At 43.1% G+C, this 22,564-nt stretch overlaps 1 protein-coding gene across 3 annotated transcripts in view; it reads right to left on the bottom strand.

Moving 5' to 3' along the window:
- The window catches only part of COL15A1 (collagen type XV alpha 1 chain), a 1,158,634-nt gene that overhangs the window by 960,912 nt on the left and 175,158 nt on the right, over positions 1-22,564 (bottom strand). For 2 of the 3 annotated variants that reach the window (XM_075314949.1, XM_075314951.1), the window contains exons 1-2: positions 10,376-10,888; positions 3,274-3,821 (exon numbers count right to left, since the gene is read on the bottom strand). In XM_075314949.1, coding sequence (XP_075171064.1) covers positions 3,274-3,821; positions 10,376-10,700 — 873 coding nt within the window. In that variant the 5' untranslated portion in view covers positions 10,701-10,888. Of the gene's footprint in view, positions 1-3,273; positions 3,822-10,375; positions 10,889-22,564 lie in introns of those variants that run through there. The other variant, XM_075314950.1, reaches the window with a different exon arrangement.

The raw sequence follows: 22,564 nt of genomic DNA, 5'->3' as shown, positions 1-22,564 counted from the left end.
TGTGTCTATCAGTTTTGCACATCGAGAGACTGAAATTCTTGCCCATTCTTCCTTTGCAAACAGCTGGAGCTGAGTGAGGTTGGATGGAGAGCATTTGTGAACAGCAGTTTTCATCTCTTTCCACAGATTCTCGATTGGATTCAAGTCTGGACTTTGACTTGGCCATTCTAACACCTGGATATGTTTATTTGTGAACCATTCCATTGTAGATCTTGCTTTATGTTTTGGATCATTGTCTTGTTGAAAGACAAATCTCCGTCCCAGTCTCAGGTCTTTTGCAGACTGCAACAGGTTTTCTTCAAAAATGGTCCTGTATTTGGCTCCATCCATCTTCCCATCAATTTTAACCATCTTCCCTGTCCCTGCTGAAGAAAAGCAGGCCCAAACCATGATGCTGCCACCGTCATGTTTGACAGTGGGGATGGTGTGTTTAGGATGATGAGCTGTGTTGCTTTTACGCCAAGCATATCGTTTGTCATTGTACCCAAAAATTTTGCGTTTTGGTTTCAGCTGACTAGAGCACCTTCTTCCACATGTTTTGTGTGTCTCCCAGGTGGCTTGTGGCAAACTTTAAATTACACTTTTAATGGATATCTTTGAGAAATGGCTTTCTTCTTGCCACTCTTCCATATAGGCCAGATTTGTGCAGTGAACGACTAATTGTTGTCCTATGGACAGACTCTCTCTACCTCAGCTGTAGGTCTTTGCAGTTCATCCAGAGTGATCATGGGCCTCTTGGCTGCATCTCTGATCAGTCTTCTCCATGTTTGAGATGAATTTTTTGAGGGACGGCCAGGTCTTGGTAGATTTGCAGTGGTATGATGCTCCTTCCATTCAATATGATCGCTTGCACAGTGCTCCTTGGGATGTGGAAGTTGTGGAAATCTTTTTGTAACCAAATCCGGCTTTAAACCTCTCCACAACAGTATCACGGACCTGCCTGTTGTGTTCCTTGGTCTTCATGATGCTATCTGCGCTTTAAACAGAACACTGAGACTATCACAGAGCAGGTGCATTTATACAGAGACTAGATTACACACAGGTGGGTTATATTTATCAACATCAGTCATTTAGGACAATATTGGATCATTCAGAGCTCCTCAATGAACTTCTGGCGTGAGTTTGCTGCACTGAAAGTAAAGGGGCTGAATAATATTGCATGCCCCAATTTTCAGGTTTTTCTTTTTTACAAAAATTTAAAATAAGCAATAAATTACGTTCAACTTCACAATTATGTCCCACTTGTTGTTGATTCTTCACCATAACATTAACATTTTTATCTTTATGTTTGAAGCCTGAAATGTGGGAAAAGGTTGAAAAATTCAAGGGGGCCGAATATTTTTGCAAGGCACTGTAATTCAAGCATTCAAATGTAGGTTCAAATACTTGCAAGATGACTAAAAACTAAAGTGAAAAAAAAGGATTTAAAAAAAAAAAAAAGATAAAAATTTTAGTCACCATTCCTTTCCCCTTTAAAAATAAAGAAACAAAAACAAAATAAATATCAGAAAAAAAATAAAATAAAAAATTAATTCACCCATAAGAAAAAAAATATATAGAGAAAAAAAAATGAAAAGGAACTCCACTACAAATGCAATAAAAAGCTGTCAAAATGATGTATGTATCCGAAAATGGCACCATTAAAAATGTCACATTCCTGTGTAGAAAACACATTTTTTTCAAAAAACTTTTTTCACAACTTCAATAAAAAAACCTTTACAAGTATGGGTTTCCATAATCATTCTTACCTGGAGAGTTAAGTTGCCTTGTTATTTTTAACATACAATGACTGCTCTTAAAAAAAATCTCATAAAAACAATGGTGGAGTTTAGTTTTTCAGCTTTTTACTTCCTTTGGATTTTATTTCTGTTTTCGAGTATTATAGTATGGTAAACTAAATGGTATTGTTACGGTTGCTGTGGCACTGGAGACTATGTTCGGATTTCTTGCTACTGCACATGTGCGAGCACTGGAGACTATGTTCGGATTTCTTGCTACTGCACATGTGCAAGCACTGGAGACTAAGTCCTATCTTGGAGTCATTGCACATGTGCGGGTGACATCATCGCTGACACGAGGTCACATGTCTCTGACACCTTCTAAGCCGATTGGCCGCTGGTCATGTGCTTGTGACATGTGGTCACATGTCTCTGACACCTTCTATGCCGATTGGTCGCTGGTCATGTGCTTGTGACGCTTTGCTCGGTGATAGGCCAGCGTGATGTCATTGCTGTCGTTCTGGCAGTGGATTGGCTCTGGTGTCTTCCATCTTGGATGAGGCACAGAGTCTATATAAGAGCCTGACGCACGCCGCCCGGGGCTCAGTCCTCTTGGTTCCTGCATAGGAGTAGACGCTCTGTGCATGTCCCTTGCGGCACCTATTCTATCTAGGTGAGCGTTATCGGTAGGGTAACGCTCTTGTACCTTGCAGCTTATGCTGTGGTCTGTATCCTCGCACCTTAGTGGAGCGGACATAGGCAGGTGCTTGCTGCACATGGTCTGACTGGGCCTTGTGGTTCTACTCTGAGGTGAGCGCTATCGGTAGGGTAGCGCTCCTGTACCTTTCAGCCGTACTGTTGTCCGTGTCCTCGCACATTAGTGGAGCGGACATAGGTAGGTTAGGTGGTCGTTGCCTTCTAGGGTAACGCTCCACTACGCTGCCTCCTGCAGCAGTCCGTATCCTCGCACACTAGGGGAGCGGTCATAGGCAGGAGTTTCATGCTAGCAGCCTTGCTGCTGTCCGTATCCTTGCACCACAAGTGGAGCAGACATAGGTAGGTGTCATATTGCACACACTACACCTAGTCTCTGTGACTGTTAACTGAGACAGGTGCTTTCACGCTCACAGACTGTGAGACTTCTATGCACTTTTATGTTGTATTCCTCACTCTTTTGCATTTCCACTCCTATGTTATTCTAATAAGGTAGTCGCTGTGACTAAAACAGTATACGCCTCTATTGGTCTTCGTGACACTGTGACGCAACAGTGTCAGTACCGCTTTGGTGGTACAGGTTTCCCCTATCCTCCTCCATACTCTGCAGCAGAGCTCTGCACGGTGGAGCCTGACTGTCGGATAGCCTTCCATTCCCTTATTATCCGACAACCCCCGTCACAGGTATCTTTCAAAGCTTCAATTGGCTAAGCCGACAGAAAATAAAAAAATTGCTGCTACGGGTCTTGGGAGAGAGGGAGGAAAAACTTAACGTGCAAAAAAACCCCAGAAAATCTAGCTAATGAAAAGATTAAATGACAGTTATATTTTAGGTACGTACCGTGAACTTTTCTAGTCCTGTTGCCCCAGCATTTCCAACAAATATACCGGAGCTGGCTTCAAATGTCAATGGCTCCGCTGACCTTTGGAATGGAGCTCTTTGATATTCCTCACAGTCCATGTAAAGGACTATTTCATATCCCACCACTGTTACTGTAAAACGATTCCATTTATTTGTCATGACTGGCATTTTAAAGGAAGCGGCCTCTTTGGAAATATGTGAGCCTGGTTCTGTGTAGTATATATTTATCCTCTGTGTACCATCTTCAACTGCGGACAGCTTGAGGCCTAAATAGATGATCTTCTGAAAGGCATCAGTTATAGCAAATAAAACACCTCCATGATTACTATTGGGCTTTAAAGTAACAATAATGGCAAAATCTCGGAAAAATGGCTGTGGAATGAATGTGCGTGTAAGGCGGCCAATGTTAGAATCTGGTCCAAAGCTGTAAGCTGGAAACCCTTCATATCCAGTAATAAAAGACACAGAGGGAGGAAGTGGCACTCCAATTAGCTCTAAGAGATCAAGATGTCCTCTGTTACCCCGATCTGTAGAAGAAATAAAAATGAGTCAGTGTTTGAAAGACTTAAAGAGGTCATTTTTCGGGACATATCATATGAATCTGAGTACCTCTTCTAATTGCTGCTGTTCTACTGGTACTGGAACAGTGTTTCATTTTAATCTGAGACTCTATGTTCCAAAGTTATGCTACTGAATAAAGAAAATTGGCAAATTTTCCCTTTAACCAACTGTGTGTATACCACAGAACTTTTCTTCTTCAAGCTGAGGAGGCAGGCAGAGGGGCCAGGGAATCACAGACAGGGAGGAGTTTATCCAGTGTACAATCTGGTCCCCGTGCACCAATCTAATTACCACAAAACTTCAAATGGCAATTAAAGTACAGCCACAGAGTGGCTATCATCCAATGTAATACAGCCATATCTTTATTTTACATTACAAAGTCATGCTTACAGGTTCTATTTAAAAGCATTCTTACTTGCACATTTTTCTTCCATGCCTGCCTAAAACCTTTGCACAGTACTGTGTTTTTATATACTAATACGATGCTGAAAATTGTGTGAGGTTTAACCAGTCATTTGCCCTATTGATCCCTTTCCTCCATTTCTCTGCAGAACAAAAGACAGTGCATTGCAGAAGGGATGGTGATCTGAACTTGCATGGAAAGAAGGGAAAAAAGCGTAATCATCCGGGCATTGCAGGGAGTGGGAAGTCAGATCCAGGTAGAAGGAAAGCTATTACTGAACTACACATTTCTAGGTAAAACAAATTGTCCTGATAGGCTATAGTTGAGAACTCTACTCCTAATATTATGCCTATGAATATTCATTCTATTATGGGTGTATTGAAAAGTATGACCCATGTACTGAAGATATTTTGCAAAGGCAAACTTTAAGGAGCAAGGCGCCATCATCAAATTCGGTTTCCTGGGAAAGAAAATAGCAGCAGAGTGTGTCAGGAATTGAAAGAACTAGGCACAAACTGACCCTGATTTTTTGTGAAACGTCATCACAGGAGATGAAATTTGGTGTTACGGCTATGATCCTGAAACAAACAGCAGTCCACCCAGTGGAAGACAGCTTCATCGCCCAGGCCAAAAAAAGAAGGGCAAGTGAAGTCAAATTTGAAGTCCATGATGCTTTGTTTTTTTACATCAAAGAAGTCATTCACATTGAATTTGTTCCTCAGTGCACCGCAGTAACCAACATTTCCATCTGCAAGGCCTGAAGCAATTGCATGAGGCAGTGAGAATACAAGCTGAATTGTGGCGATCAGGAGACTGGCTGCTTCATCATGACAATGCATCTGCCCACACAGAGTTGAAAATCAACTCGTTTTTTACATCTTACCAAAGATACATAAAAGGCTTGACAAACCACCCATTAGACCTATTGAAGCATCCAATGACTCTTTGCTAGCACCACTGCCAATATTCCTTGATAAGATTTTAACCTCATTCATCAATAAAACTAAGTCCTTTTTGCTAAACACATGAGCATTCCTAAAGACCAATGCTGATTTACATTAGATTAATAGTGAACCTTACTTAGTAACGTTTGATGTTAACAGTTCATATAATGTCATTCCTAATAATAAAGGCATTGAAGCTGCTAAAAACATTTTAATTGCTTCTAATAAAGAACTAGTGGTGACTGCCCTTTGTCTTGACTTACTTTCACTGATTTTAAAAGAAAATTATTTTTCTTGGAGATACAGTTTTCTTACAGGTTCGAAGGACTGCTATGGAGTATAATGTGGCCCCACTATATGCTAATTGCTACACGGCATCTTTTGAGGAATTCATCATCTATGCCAATCCAATTTTTCAACAACATTCCTTATTGTAAGTCAAATGTTTTTATTGATTTTGCAAGTTAAAATGTGGAGGCATGAGTTGGGATAGCATGGGGTAACAGTAGGGAAAAAAGGGTCATGGTTATATAGGGTTAACTGGGGGGGTAACAAAGCAATTTACATACAGAGATCAGAGTTCAGAGTTCTGTTTACACTTAGTTAACAGTTCTGTCATTTTAGTTCAGCTCCTTATTGTGGAAACATTATATTGATGATGTCTTTTGCATACGGGTGGGCCCATTGGAGTCCCTTATTCAATTCAATTCCCATATTAATATGGCCTGGCATTCAGTTTACTATGCATCATGATTTACAGTGCAATAATTTCTTGGGTACCTACAGTGGGGAAAAAAATATTTAATACACTACCGATTTTGCAAGTTTCTCCACTTACAAAGAATGGAAAGGTCTGCAATTTGTATCTTAAATATACTTCAATTGTGATAAACAGAATAAAAAAATCCAGAAAATCATATTGCATGATTTTTAAATAATAAATTTGAATTTTATAGCATGAGATAAGTATTTGATACAATAGAAAAACAGAAATTTGTAATTGCAAGCTAAGGTTTCTGTACCAAATATTAAGTTCTGTATTGATATACATGTATCTCTATATAGCAGACTAATCTGCTTCTGGGTTCAATACAGGTCAAGATTACCAAATTGTCCTTTATCTCTCAGTATAGGCAGTGGAAGAGCTGCTGTGTATGAACAAAGAGTTCACGATCACGAGTTCTAGTCCTGGGGAAACCAGAGCAGAGGAGAATTCAATTTATGCACTGCACTGCCGGGACAAGAGCAGTAAATAGTGAGACAGCGCCGAGACAATTAGGAGTTATGATAGATAGAATATATATGTCAAAAATGTCTGAATAAGGCCTTAGTCAATGATTGAATTTTTTTGTTTTTACATGTTATTTGTAGACCTAGATTACGATTTAATATCATGTAGTTTTTAACAAATAAAGTCCATTAGGAAAAGGTGAGAAAGTGCAATGTCTGCAGTTGGTATGATTTTCGTCATCGTCCAGACATACAACTACAGACAAGTGTAATACATCTTCTTATAAAGTGCAATATTTCAAAGTAAATTAACTTCTTTTCAGATTATTACTGTTTATCAGTAAAGGGAGTCTTTACAGCAGAAGCCGACACAGTGAGGGGTGAATCACTGACCGCAATGAGACATAACAAATAACTGACAGATACTCCATAGAAGAAATAGAAAGACATGATGCTTCAAATGTCAAGGCTAACTCCACTATTGCTTCCAGTTTTTTTACAGCCAAAATCTGGGCACTTGTGAAGATTTCTATTCAGATTGTATTTTTTGGTTGATGTACAGCCTAATAGCATTTAATGAAGCACATTTCCAGTCACACGCAGTCAGTTTGCAGGGGTCAATTTTGCATCATGCAGATCAAAACCAATATATAGCCCTATTGCTGGCATTCACAACCCTGCATTGTACCACATTGTGCGAGAGGGTGGAAGGATATGATGCGGCGGCAATGCCTTGGGGAGAAAGAAGGCCCTATTTACCTGCTATGGGCCAAACAAAGAGTGGATGTTATTAGCTGGCCATCACTAAAAGAGAGAAATATCATATACTAAACAAAAATATCCATTTATAGCATATAAAGACTACAGTTAGGTCCAGAAATATTTGGACAGTGACACAATTTTCTCGAGTTGGGCTCTGCATGCCACCACATTGGATTTGAAATGAAACCTCTACAACAGAATTCAAGTGCAGATTGTAACGTTTAATTTGAAGGTTTGAACAAAAATATCTGATAGAAATTGTAGGAATTGTACACATTTCTTTACAAACACTCCACATTTTAGGAGGTCAAAAGTAATTGGACAAGTAAACCAAACCCAAACAAAATATTTTTATTTTCAATATTTTGTTGCGAATCCTTTGGAGGCAATCACTGCCTTAAGTCTGGAACTCATGGACATCACGAAACGCTGGGTTTCCTCCTTCTTAATGCTTTGCCAGGCCTTTACAGCCGCAGCCTTCAGGTCTTGCTTGTTTGTGGGTCTTTCCGTCTTAAGTCTGGATTTGAGCAAGTGAAATGCATGCTCAATTGGGTTAAGATCTGGTGATTGACTTGGCCATTGCAGAATGTTCCACTTTTTTGCACTCATGAACTCCTGGGTAGCTTTGGCTGTATGCTTGAAGTCATTGTCCATCTGTACTATGAAGCGCCGTCTGATCAACTTTGCGGCATTTGGCTGAATCTGGGCTGAAAGTATATCCCGGTACACTTCAGAATTCATCCGGCTACTCTTGTCTGCTGTTATGTCATCAATAAACACAAGTGACCCAGTGCCATTGAAAGCCATGCATGCCCATGCCATCACGTTGCCTCCACCATGTTTTACAGAGGATGTGGTGTGCCTTGGATCATGGATCTTTGTCTCATCTGTCCATAGAATACTTTTCCAGAACTGAGCTGGCTTCATGAGGTGTTTTTCAGCAAATTTAACTCTGGCCTGTCTATTTTTGGAATTGATGAATGGTTTGCATCTAGATGTGAACCCTTTGTATTTACTTTCATGGAGTCTTCTCTTTACTGTTGACTTAGAGACAGATACACCTACTTCACTGAGAGTGTTCTGGACTTCAGTTGATGTTGTGAACGGGTTCTTCTTCACCAAAGAAAGTATGCGGCGATCATCCACCACTGTTGTCATCCGTGGACGCCCAGGCCTTTTTGAGTTCCCAAGCTCACCAGTCAATTCCTTTTTTCTCAGAATATACCCGACTGTTGATTTTGCTACTTCAAGCATGTCTGCTATCTCTCTGATGGATTTTTTCTTTTTTTTCAGCCTCAGGATGTTCTGCTTCACCTCAATTGAGAGTTCCTTAGACCGCATGTTGTCTGGTCACAGCAACAGCTTCCAAATGCAAAACCACACACCTGTAATCAACCCCAGACCTTTTAACTACTTCATTGATTACAGGTTAATGAGGGAGACACCTTCAGAGTTAATTGCAGCCCTTAGAGTCCCTTGTCCAATTACTTTTGGCCTTGAAAAAGAGGAGGCTATGCATTACAGAGCTATGATTCCTAAACCCTTTCTCCGATTTGGATGTGAAAACTCTCATATTGCAGCTGGGAGTGTGCACTTTCAGCCCATATTATATATATAATTGTATTTCTGAATTTGTTTTTGTAAACAGCTAAAATAACAAAACTTGTGTCACTGTCCAAATATTTCTGGACCTAACTGTATATGACAACACCTCTTAAACGCTACGGAGCCCCCCATTTCTTCCTCTCAAAAAAACAACAAAAAAGCAACACATGCAGTACTCAATTACTAGACCGGCACCATTCCTGTGATGTTGGTGCTGTGTCTTCCAGTGCTTATGTGATATTATTATGTCATGTGAGCACTGCAGCCAATCAGTGGTGGCTAATGGGCTACAGCCTTTACATTTCCATCACACAAAATTGTTCCATTGACAGAATTGTGAAGGCTGTGGTCAATCAGCGGCTGCTAATTGGCTACAACAGTCTCAATACAGCGCTGACATCGCTAGAATGGCACCAGTCCGGTAGGCAAGCATGTGCTGCTCTTATTTTATTTGAAGCACTCTAGCATTTAAGTATCCTTTAACACTGCTGCTGTACTTTACACATAACCAATTCCCCTATACAGCATATATGAATACTGCTATATTGCTTATAATAATAGTGTCATATCCAGTGCACAGGCTCAGATCACATTGGTCAGAGTGCACTAAATATTCATGCCTACATAGCTTGCATAGTACCTCTCATAAAAGCTTATTCCTTCCCCACTCGCTCTTGATATAGGAGGTGAGGGGAGGTCAGGAGGTGATGGAAGGTGAGGGGCTGCTAATGTAATGTGCATAATTCTCTCCCAATGTCTGTTCTTGTTCCTGTACAGGCTACTGAAGAAATAAGGATCACTCACACGAGCATATACATCGGACGAGTGCTATCCGTTTTTTTTCTTGGATAGCACTCGGACCAATATTATTCCATGGGGCAGTGCTAATGACCATTTTTTTAAGTGACAGAATTTCTGTGTAAAATCAATCATTGTTAGTTTCACTCCAAAATCGGATGCCATATAGAGCCACAATTTATAGACTCACACAACTTTCTTGACTTTCATTGTCTATGAACCCTTTTGTTATAGTTTTCTTTCTGCCCCTTTGATATAAAGGGTTACTCTTTTACAGAAAAGGTGCTAGAGCCAATCTCTCCCCCCACAATCAGGACATATAGCCGTGGATTTCCGTGGTGAGATCGCACCTTTATCACAACATGTTCCATCAGGATCATTGCTACAAAGGAAGCAACTCTCAGTAGCAGAGTGCCCTATTGTATAATACAGAACCATTTTTATTTTATTTTTTTAAATCAGTAGTGAATCCCTGCAATATTAATTAACCCTTTAACACATCTCTAGCTTGGTACGGTATACATAAATGCATATTGTTTGAATGGGAAAAGTGTGCAATTATCTATAGAATATTATAAAGAATGTTATTGATCAAACAGAGATAAGAAATATGAACAATACAAACTAGAAGTAATCATTCATCCTTCCTGTAAGACCGGATGATGTGCATCTTATTGACAGGTCACACTCATGCGTCCGCTATTTCCAGCAGTCTCCATTACATTGCAGTGAAATCACATAAATTATGGATAAATTAAAGACAAGACTTCTGTGTTACCTGGTTTTTTATAGGTGTATTTTTTTCTCTTCCCCTGATTTAATGTGCCTGAGTTTTTTGCGATGGCCGCTGTTGATGTTGACCCTTTCGGCAGGTACGCTGTAGTCAGCAGGTGTCTTTCCAAGGTATTTGTTGTGACAGTAAAGGTCTCTTTGTTTGACTGGCTGTTTAAAATTGTACTAGCCAAGGTTCCTATTGACATTTTTGACAGATTCTCTGGCGATGAGACAGTAGTTTTTGTGTCTCCCCAAAACCACCACCATTGTGCCTCCACATTTCGACATCTGGTAAGAATGCAGCAGCATAACAATATCCAATTCATCATATTGTGTGAATGGCTGAGGCCGGAAAGTTCACCAAGTTGCAAGTCTCAATAGAATCTTTAATGTTTTCTTCCTCCAGCTTCACTGTCTGCATTTCAGTGTCAGTTACTTCATGGTAAAGACGTCTCAAAGTTTTGCAAAAGATCCAAACTCATCTGCATGGGCTCAGCTATTCTCCATGCCCTTCCTGTTCGCCTGTGTCATATAGATGTGAAGCTGGTTAACTACCCACGTCCTTTCTCATGTAAATTAAAGGAATGCTGCCCAGTACCAAGAGGAATGTCCTTTGTACACCAATCAACATAAGACATTAATCTGCTCTCCTTGCAGCAACAAATACGTTTTTATCATACAGCTAAGCTTTGTTCAGATGTCTAAAGCGTATTAGGACTTGTAAATACTTACAGGGCAGCTTGAAATAAGAATATTATGTCTCATTAAGAAAGCTGCACAAATGAGAAGGAAAGCTGATTTTTGCACCTAGTCTTGTTTAAACATGCAGGGTTCAGCACCATCTCACAAATACTAATTACAGTCCTTTCACTTCAATACAAGCCTCCGCTATACGAGCTCACTATTTCATGGCAGGGTTATTAAGAGACTTTTTGGCTATTTCAGTAAAAATAAAATGTGCTAAATTGCAATGTAATAAGTTGTGATGGGCAGACTCGCAGATACCTGGAATCAGCGGGTTTAACCGGGTTTAAAAAAAAAGAAAGAAAAAAGTGGTTCCAGCCTAGAATAGATCCTGGACATGTAGCCAAACACCTGTCCTCATAAAAGTCTTTGAGGACCAGAATTCAGTGCTTAAATATAGTAGTAGAAGGAATAGGGGAATTGGAGCAGGCACGTTATAATTACCGCTCTCCACGCGGCTGTAATGCCATTTCCTGGGCCACTCATTATCAATCATGCATATTCACTGCTTCCTCCACCCACTGGCTGTCCCTGTGTCTGTGATTGGTTGCAGTCAGACGCGCATCCACCCTGAGTGGCAGTGTGTCTGACTGCTTGCAATCACATAGCCTGTCTGTGGGTCACTGTAGATCGGCGAAAAAAAAAAATAAATAAACAAAAATTGGCATAGGGTTCCCCCATATTATGATACACAGCACAGATAAAGCATATAGCTACAGGCTGCAATTTATAGCCATGCGCTTATCTTGGCTGTGTATCAAAATAGGAGGAACTACATGCAACTTTTTTAAAATTAGTTAAATCAATTTTAAAACACAGCATGCAGTTTCCACCAATTTTGATACCTAGCCATGATAAAGAACGACAGCTGGAGTCTGGTATTCTCAGGTTTGGGAGACCCATGCTTATTGGGCACCCCAGCCTAAAAAGAGAAGCCTGCAGCAGCCCAGGATTGTCACATCCATTAGATGTTACAATTCCAGAACTTTACCATGCTCATTCCAATTGCCATGGTGCAGTGACAGTCGGAGAAATAAGGAGTTAATGACAACTCACAGCTGCCACTAAACCCTAAATTACTAATAGGAGGTATATATGAGACCCTTAATTACTAATTTGTCAGTGAAAATAAACAAACAGAAACACAGAAAAAATCCTTTATTTGAAATAAAATAGAAAAAAAAACCCTCTTTCACCTCTTTATTAATTACCAAAATTTCCAGTCAGGTCCGACGTAATCCACACAAGGTCCCACGACAATTCCAGCTTTGCTACATCTGAAGTGACAGTGAGCGGCCATAGATTATGACTGTCCACTTTGAGCTTCAGTCAGAGAATGAGCAGCAGCGATGAGTGGTAATGTCACTCAGGTTATTTGCGGTCACAGCTGGAAGTTCCCATGGTCCTGCACTTGTGACTATAGGTAATGGTAACCTGACCTCAGGTAACCTCATTTAACTGAGTGACCTCACCTCAGGTGTGGAGTACATTGAACTTAGGTGTTTTGGGAGGTAATAAAGGGCTGAAAAACGCACGAAAAAAACGTATCAAGAATTGACCTGTTGCAGTTTTTTCCGGACCCAAATTTGTAAGGAAAAACAAAGCAATGTGCACACATCTGTAAGGATGGCTATTGGGGGCTCCTTTAGTCATTTTCACAGGGGCTACTAGGTCGCAATGCAGCCGGTCTTTAACCCCTCGAGTCCCAGTCGCCATTCCTTTGTTAAACAGTCTATTCACATACGCTTCCTTTCTCTGAGGCAATAAACTTGACATCAAGGCTATATTTTCCATTTCAAAACGTTTACTCATTTTCTTCAACACAACGATTCCATTAACATCATAGTTCTTTTTCATCATCACAATTATTTCCTTCTACTGCACCCTAAGTGTGCCGTATCTGACTCCAGCTGGGTTTCCTTGGGGTTTCAATACTGAATAAACTTGACCGCCAGGTCCACTATCCTCTGCGCTGTGCACAGCACACGCGGCAAGCTCACTGACTGCTCCCACGTTGGCTCCCACCCAGTCGTAGGGATTACCGATCGGCTGTGTTCTGCAGCGGGGGGAATAGAGGGATCGCTTCTTCAGGACTCAGCTGCCGTTCCCATTATCCGGAATTCACCCCAGTAGGGCTCACTCTTAAGGGTGCTTTACACGCTGCGACATCACTAGCAATCTCGTTAGCGATGTGACACGCCAGATCGCAGATAATATTTGCCGAGATCGCACATAGGTCATTTTTTGTAGCGCCAGTCACATTTGCGATCTCGGAAAATCGTATGTGCTATCTGGTGTGTTACATCGCTAACGAGATCGCTAGCGTTGTCGCAACGTGTAAAGCACCCTTTAGGCCTCAGACTGAAACGGGAGGGACCCTGAGGGTCAGCACAATCTCTAATCTTTTGGGCTCTTTCTTCCTACTCCTCCTATGGGACACTCCTGCTCTCTTCCTCTTTCCAGTTCCTTTTATCTAACTCTCCTCTCCCTGAGTTTAACCCCTTCCTAGCAGGAGTCCAGGGGAGCAGTATCATAGACCACATTGCCATCTAGTGGCCACATACCCACAGTAACTAGCTTTATAAATACGAACAACAAGTGAAGTGCAGTAGGACATTAGTACGGGGGTTGGCGGAGCTTGAGACCCCCTACACAGCAGTTCAGAATTTTCATTGACTTTGCTGGCATAAGTGTAGGCTTGCAGATTTGTGACAGCTGCTCCCAAAAAACACATCATAAATGCATAACAAAACCAGCATGCGCACACAGCCTGATTCAGAGTGTCCTTTGGATACAGTGTATTATGCTATACAGTTAAAAACAAAGACACAATGAAAGTATTGCAACTGTGATCACGTCTGTAAAGCGCTATTGAATTAATGGCACTATATAAGTGAATGACATATAACAAAAAATCAGGAAGCAAGGAATCAATCATTCACAACTTATATGTCATGTTAGGTCACATAAACCAAAATAATCACTCTTCGCTTTCTCTGCCATGCAACTTCTGGAGTCCAATAATTCCACAGACCACTTCTTGCTAGTTTGTTTCTCTTGTAATGTCTTTTACTCCTGAGGCCTAGCAAAGGTCACCCTTAAGTTCTAATGCTTTCCATTTCCTGTGAAACCAATTTGCTCTAACTTCCTATATGATAGGCAAATTGTCTCTCCAGTAAAGGAGACAAACTCTAGCACAGCGCCACCTATTGGAAGTAGCGATCCTAAAAGTCACAAGTGGATTTTCGACAATCCTTTGCAATATGACTCAGGATATATAAGCCAGATCAGAATCCCAATTTGCAGACACGGTGTTTCGGGGTGCTTGCCCCTCGTCAGTGCAAAGTATGGGGGTGTCTGATCTGGCTCATGAGAAAGCTATGTGGGGACCACGGGGGGAACACTATTCTCCTTAAGGAGACTTTGCAAGCCAGTCTGGCTGCCAGGTAAGGGGACTTATAGCTGCAATGCCCCTAAAATTCCACGGGGGAACACTATTCTCCTTAAGGAGACTTTGCAAGCCAGTCTGGCTGCCAGGTAAGGGGACTTATAGCTGCAATGCCCCTCTGGGAAATATTCAAATTGTCTCTCCAGTAAAGGAGACAAACTCTAGCACAGCGCCACCTATTGGAAGTAGCGATCCTAAAAGTCACAAGTGGATTTTCGACAATCCTTTGCAATATGACTCAGGATATATAAGCCAGATCAGAATCCCAATTTGCAGACACGGTGTTTCGGGGTGCTTGCCCCTCGTCAGTGCAAAGTATGGGGGTGTCTGATCTGGCTCATGAGAAAGCTATGTGGGGACCACGGGGGGAACACTATTCTCCTTAAGGAGACTTTGCAAGCCAGTCTGGCTGCCAGGTAAGGGGACTTATAGCTGCAATGCCCCTAAAATTCCACGGGGGAACACTATTCTCCTTAAGGAGACTTTGCAAGCCAGTCTGGCTGCCAGGTAAGGGGACTTATAGCTGCAATGCCCCTCTGGGAAATATTCAAATTGTCTCTCCAGTAAAGGAGACAAACTCTAGCACAGCGCCACCTATTGGAAGTAGCGATCCTAAAAGTCACAAGTGGATTTTCGACAATCCTTTGCAATATGACTCAGGATATATAAGCCAGATCAGAATCCCAATTTGCAGACACGGTGTTTCGGGGTGCTTGCCCCTCGTCAGTGCAAAGTATGGGGGTGTCTGATCTGGCTCATGAGAAAGCTATGTGGGGACCACGGGGGGAACACTATTCTCCTTAAGGAGACTTTGCAAGCCAGTCTGGCTGCCAGGTAAGGGGACTTATAGCTGCAATGCCCCTAAAATTCCACGGGGGAACACTATTCTCCTTAAGGAGACTTTGCAAGCCAGTCTGGCTGCCAGGTAAGGGGACTTATAGCTGCAATGCCCCTCTGGGAAATATTCAAATTGTCTCTCCAGTAAAGGAGACAAACTCTAGCACAGCGCCACCTATTGGAAGTAGCGATCCTAAAAGTCACAAGTGGATTTTCGACAATCCTTTGCAATATGACTCAGGATATATAAGCCAGATCAGAATCCCAATTTGCAGACACGGTGTTTCGGGGTGCTTGCCCCTCGTCAGTGCAAAGTATGGGGGTGTCTGATCTGGCTCATGAGAAAGCTATGTGGGGACCACGGGGGGAACACTATTCTCCTTAAGGAGACTTTGCAAGCCAGTCTGGCTGCCAGGTAAGGGGACTTATAGCTGCAATGCCCCTAAAATTCCACGGGGGAACACTATTCTCCTTAAGGAGACTTTGCAAGCCAGTCTGGCTGCCAGGTAAGGGGACTTATAGCTGCAATGCCCCTCTGGGAAATATTCAAATTGTCTCTCCAGTAAAGGAGACAAACTCTAGCACAGCGCCACCTATTGGAAGTAGCGATCCTAAAAGTCACAAGTGGATTTTCGACAATCCTTTGCAATATGACTCAGGATATATAAGCCAGATCAGAATCCCAATTTGCAGACACGGTGTTTCGGGGTGCTTGCCCCTCGTCAGTGCAAAGTATGGGGGTGTCTGATCTGGCTCATGAGAAAGCTATGTGGGGACCACGGGGGGAACACTATTCTCCTTAAGGAGACTTTGCAAGCCAGTCTGGCTGCCAGGTAAGGGGACTTATAGCTGCAATGCCCCTAAAATTCCACGGGGGAACACTATTCTCCTTAAGGAGACTTTGCAAGCCAGTCTGGCTGCCAGGTAAGGGGACTTATAGCTGCAATGCCCCTCTGGGAAATATTCAAATTGTCTCTCCAGTAAAGGAGACAAACTCTAGCACAGCGCCACCTATTGGAAGTAGCGATCCTAAAAGTCACAAGTGGATTTTCGACAATCCTTTGCAATATGACTCAGGATATATAAGCCAGATCAGAATCCCAATTTGCAGACACGGTGTTTCGGGGTGCTTGCCCCTCGTCAGTGCAAAGTATGGGGGTGTCTGATCTGGCTCATGAGAAAGCTATGTGGGGACCACGGGGGGAACACTATTCTCCTTAAGGAGACTTTGCAAGCCAGTCTGGCTGCCAGGTAAGGGGACTTATAGCTGCAATGCCCCTAAAATTCCACGGGGGAACACTATTCTCCTTAAGGAGACTTTGCAAGCCAGTCTGGCTGCCAGGTAAGGGGACTTATAGCTGCAATGCCCCTCTGGGAAATATTCAAATTGTCTCTCCAGTAAAGGAGACAAACTCTAGCACAGCGCCACCTATTGGAAGTAGCGATCCTAAAAGTCACAAGTGGATTTTCGACAATCCTTTGCAATATGACTCAGGATATATAAGCCAGATCAGAATCCCAATTTGCAGACACGGTGTTTCGGGGTGCTTGCCCCTCGTCAGTGCAAAGTATGGGGGTGTCTGATCTGGCTCATGAGAAAGCTATGTGGGGACCACGGGGGGAACACTATTCTCCTTAAGGAGACTTTGCAAGCCAGTCTGGCTTGATAGGCATTGCTTTATTGATGGCTTTCAGATTTTCAGGAAACTTAATAAACACATCAGTTTTAATTAAGTTTACATAAATTATAACAAATATTTAATAACTGCAATTTGAAATATTTTATATTGTTCTTTGAGGTTCTTTGAGGTTTAGATTATAAAAGCCTATGGAGAAAAATAAATCTTAAAAAACCACCCTGACATTTTACATAGAAGATAAAGAACAAACCCTGAAATGATGTCTCTCTTACATTGCTATAAATTAGATCCCACGAAAATTGAAAAATGCTCCAAGAAATGTTAGTAAATGTTGTGTTAAAAAGGCCTAGCAGATTGTACCCATATGAGACCGTAAAAGGAATCTGGCAGCAGATTGTTGCCATGTAATCTGAGAACAGCATGATGTGGGGCAGAGAGCCTGATTCCAGTGGTGTACCACTTACTGACTGTTTGTTGCACTTTTGATAGAATCCTTGTATTCTATATTGTAGGTATAGCAGTGATCAGAATTCTGAGATGTGTATAACCCTGCCCACAACCCTGATTGGTAGCTTCCTGTGTACAATGTTGCAAGCTGCCAATCAGTAGAGGGAGAAATCCCAACATCAGATTTATAATACAGATATCCAAAAGTACAAGGGAGGGGCCTGACCCTTGATTCGCCCTAAAACTCGCCCCTTCCTTGCCGCGGAGGTCGGCACCCTAGAGGCCTGCGCACTTGGCGCCCCCGCTCAACGAAGACAATCCCTCCGGGCCCTAAATGACCCTAACAGATGAGGTGATAGTACTATAAGGAATAAATTCCAACAATTGAACCAACAAACAGATCTCAAATATGAAAAAATACACACTATAGCCAATGTCATTAAATTAGAGACAATAGTGAGGTACAGTGACCCGGAAAGAGACCACTCAAGGATGAACTAGTGGTTCAAAAAACCACTAGTTGGGTGGTTTTTTTGAACCACTAGTTCATCCTTGAGTGGTCTCTTTCCGGGTCACTGTACCTCACTATTGTCTCTAATTTAATGACATTGGCTATAGTGTGTATTTTTTCATATTTGAGATGTTTGTTAGTACTATAAGGAATACATTCCAACAATTGAACCATCACCTCATCTGTTAGGGTCATTTAGGGCCCGGAGGGATAGTCTTCGTTGAGCGGGGGCGCCAAGTGCGCAGGCCTCTAGGGTGCCGACCTCCGCGGCAAGGAAGGGGCGAGTTTTAGGGCGAATCAAGGGTCAGGCCCCTCCCTTGTACTTTTGGATATCTGTATTATAAATCTGATGTTGGGATTTCTCCCTTTTTAAGACTAAAATAATAAAAATTTGGAATTTTAGGAGTTTTTTGCTTAATAATTTTTTCACGTTTGTACTTCTAAACTATTTTCTGGATTAAATCAGTAGAGGGAGCGAGGTTGCACAGATTAGCCTGATTAGCCTGCATCTCAAACCTAGACCTTTAAGGATAATCTCCTATTGATAAAACACTGATTACATTGAAACGATAGCCCACAGCCCAACAATCTCTTCAACTTGATGAACATTTGTATTTTTTCAATCATACTAACTATAATAGAACTTTTTTTATTTTAATACTTTTTTCTAATAGCAATATCCTCTGTGCATTTTTTTTGCAAAAAAAATTCAAAAGTTTCTGCTATAGATTTTTTTTTTGCTAAACAAAAAAATACGTATACACACAACCAAGCCACAGAGACGCAAACTATTCAGATTTGTGAAAAAGCATTTTATATTAGCAGCAAATTTGATAAATTTAAAATTCTATGCCATTTTCTGTATACAAACTGACTTGTAAAGCTGTAGCACCCCAGTGGTCACGGGAGCCACAGTGGCGTTGTTTTCCTCACCGGGATCAATACTATGCTTGGAGGCAACGTGGGGACCTCTCCTTATCAGGAACATCACATGCAACATCTCCTACTCCAGGCCAGCAGGTGGAGCTCATAACCTGTTTTGAAGAGAGTCTCTCTGTACGTGCTGACCTGAGGGAATGGTTAGAGTGAACAGGAAGGAAGTGAGGCAGAACAGTGTTGGTCAGGAGAAAGAGAGGCCGCTGTTTGAGAGCTGCTGTGTGAGCTTTCCAGGACCGAGCGCTAGTACAGGACATCAGGGTCCTCGATTACTGGGTGCTAACGGCCTAGTAGCAAAACCCGGGAGGCAAGAGATTCTACATTTCCTGGCCCACCTTAGTTCCAAGATGCAATAACAATATAGAACTCGAGATCGCAGTAACACAAGCGGGTCCCGTGACTGATTCAGGTTGCCCATCACAGTGGACAATCATCTTCAAGTAAGAGAGAGAGAAGGGGACGCAGCGGCTCCCACCAAGAGCGCACTAAGGAAGGCCTCCAGCCCGCCAGGCAAGGAGAGATCCATGCTGCTTCTGGGCTGACCGGATCACTGTAAACCTGGACCATAACACCTGACCAGTAAAAGCAAAGAGGAAACTACCAACCTGTGTCGTCCAGTTACTGTAGGCGTCCCAGCCCGGCACCCCATTGCACCACTACAACCCTCACCATCCACCCGGGGCCCGCTCCGCCTGTGGGGAACTACACCATCCCAGCTGCCATAACACCTGCCCTGGTGAGGAATTCTGCAGCGGCGGCTACTCCCTGGCTGCATACCACAGGTGGCGTCAGGACAAACTTTCCCAATCACCCCACTTTCCCTTCCTTTTAGTGTATACCTCGGGGTAACGAACCGGGCAAGGCCCCCAATGACATCGCCTGACCCGACCCGCAACGGCCCGGCAACGAGTAGGTTAACCACCTGCCCCATGGGGTGCTACAAAGCAAATGTTTTCATTTCATGATGTCAATTTCTGTTGCAGATGAGGTTAATAATCAAAATATGCACATTTTTTTTTATTATTAATGTGAATCACCCACAAAAACAAAGTAAAAACATGACACTTGCCTTTATTCATTATTTCCAAATTACTAATAGTGTTCTCATACTGGTAGTGGTACATTCTAGCTTCCTGTCTTGACGTTTTGTTCAATGTGACTGATACAACCAATTTGAGGCTGTAGCAGATATGGGGCTTATTTTAGACAAAGTAAGCCTTGGGCATAAGCTTATAGCGGAGCACCAAATGCTAACATATTGAACCATCAACAGAAACAATTAGGATGCGTTTACAATAGCTGACTTCAATCCATAAAACAAGCACGATTGACTATATGTGAGTCGTTTGGTGCTTATATATTGGCCTCTTTACACAGGCTAACAAAGAATGAAAGGTATAGAACAGTGATGGCTAATCTATGACACGCATGTCAGATATGACACTGCGGGCCATTTTTGCTGACACACGCGGCAGGGGCAGGCGGCCTCATCCCAATCTTCAAGACTAGCATCGGTGATTTAACTAGAACTGCATGTGCGGCCCTAAACTGTTTCAAAATGACCGGCCTGGTGGGCTGCAGATGCAGTACTAGTTAAATCAGCTTGCCTTAAAGATCAGGATGCAGAAATCGGTAATTGTGTTCTGTACCTTTAATCAGGGTCCTTTGTGAGGTGTGTTTACAACCACGCAGTACGTAAAACGCCTCTCTAACCCTGTGGAGCGGAGCATGAAGACAGGCGCCATTGCAGGCGGACACGGCATTACAATGTGGATGCTGCAGTAAGTCCACACATCAGCTCATTATAGACCACTGCTGTTGCCAGTCAGAATCTGGAGGAGGGGGAGAGGAGATAATGACTGCTGGGTGGGAGGGGAAGATGAGATAATGACTGATAGGGGAGAGGAAACAATGACTGTGAGGATGGGGAGAGTAGATAATAACTGCTAGGGAGAGGGGAGAGATGATAAAGACTGCTTGGGGGGAGTGGGAGAGGAGATAATGACTGCTGGGGAAGAGGGGGAGAGGAAGTAATGACTGCTGGGGAAGGGGAGAGGAGATAAGGGCTGCTGGTCAGGAGGGGGAGATGAGATAATGACTGTGGGGGAGGGGGAGAGTAGATAATGACTGCTGGGGGAGAGGGAAGAGGAGATAAAGACTGCTTGGGGTAGTGGGAGAGGAGATAATGATGACTGCTGTGGAGGAGGAGGAATAATGACTGCTGGGGGGCTACGGGTAGAGGAGATAATGACTGCTTGGTGAGGGGGAGAGGATATAATGTCTGCTGGGGGAGAGGAGATAATGACTGTTGGGGGAGAGAGGAGGGGAGATAATGACTGCTAGGGGAGGATGGAGGAAAGCAGATAATGACTGCTGGGTGGAGCGGGAGAGGAAATAATGACTGCTGGGGGGAGGGTGAGAGGAGATAATGAAGTTAGTAGTGCTTGCTTGGGCTTGAAGTGTACAAAATACCAACCTTCAATACTCAATTGAAGATTTAACTAAAGAAATTCAGTAACAAAAAAGTCACTAGGCAAGTAAGGTAAACAAATACAGTGTATATATTAAAATATTACATATTGTTATTAGAGCTACAAATATCACAACATCATGGATTTTTCAAGAAGGGACAAACCACCTGAGTTTTGCTTTTTTTTTTTTACAATTTCTTTCAAACCGAGCTCTAAAGGTTGTCTATCGCTGGTATAGAATGATTTCTGATAGATTTCTCTGTCCAAATACATATAATGCATAGAATGCTACTGCAAAACTGAAAAGATGTGCCAGCACACCTGTTGGTATAAGTGTGACGCCCTGGACTAGCCAGGTAGTCACAGTTAGAGCCCTGCACAACACCTGTCCCTTAAAAAGGTTTCATCAGCCAACCATTAAACTCTAGTCACCCCTCTCTGAGCTTGATGGACACACCAGGGAGTGGAGCCAGGTGGTTGGCCACGCCCACCAAGGAGTTCAGAGGGCCAGAGGCGGGAGAACAGTTAGATTAGTTCAGGAGGTGGAGTAAAGTGGAAGCAGGCCTGTGTGCCAGGTCTGCAACAATCTGACAGGTACCAGGGTTGGAGCCCGGGCACCTTTGGCTAGGAGGCAAGTGGTGGCCTCAGCCTGCAGGAGCCCGGAAGACGGCTCGGTGGAACTGTGGTGGACCGGGGACAGGGTAGAGACCACCAACCGGGTGGGGGACCAGACGCAGCCGGCTGCGGGCACCGACCACCATCAACTTGGTTTAACAGAGACTTGTGTGCGTTTCTAACCGTGAGTACAACAGTGCCCTCCAGCCGCGCACCTCCCTGCACCGCCCAACCAAACTACAACTCACCAACGGGTCCCGGGGCCACCATCCCTGTCCACGCAGAGGTTAACAACTTGCTGCATAACATCTCCCCCGGGTGTCCTGGAATAGCAGCGGTGGTGTCCACCTTCACCACAACCATGGGTGGCGTCACAAACTCAAACACGGCTCCGGCCGTACACCTACATCCCCTAAACCGCCAGCCCCCCTTTCAGATCGAAGTGGACCACGGGGCCCCCAGGTCCGGAGATGCTCGAGCCACCCACCAGTGAGCCCGGATTCGAGTGGCTCGGTCACAGCCGAGCCCGGGGCGGTACATAAGC

Source organism: Anomaloglossus baeobatrachus, chromosome 6 (genome assembly GCF_048569485.1).
Source record: "Anomaloglossus baeobatrachus isolate aAnoBae1 chromosome 6, aAnoBae1.hap1, whole genome shotgun sequence".
NCBI classification, from domain to species: domain Eukaryota; kingdom Metazoa; phylum Chordata; class Amphibia; order Anura; family Aromobatidae; genus Anomaloglossus; species Anomaloglossus baeobatrachus.
This window is presented reverse-complemented; position numbering and strand designations above follow the sequence as displayed.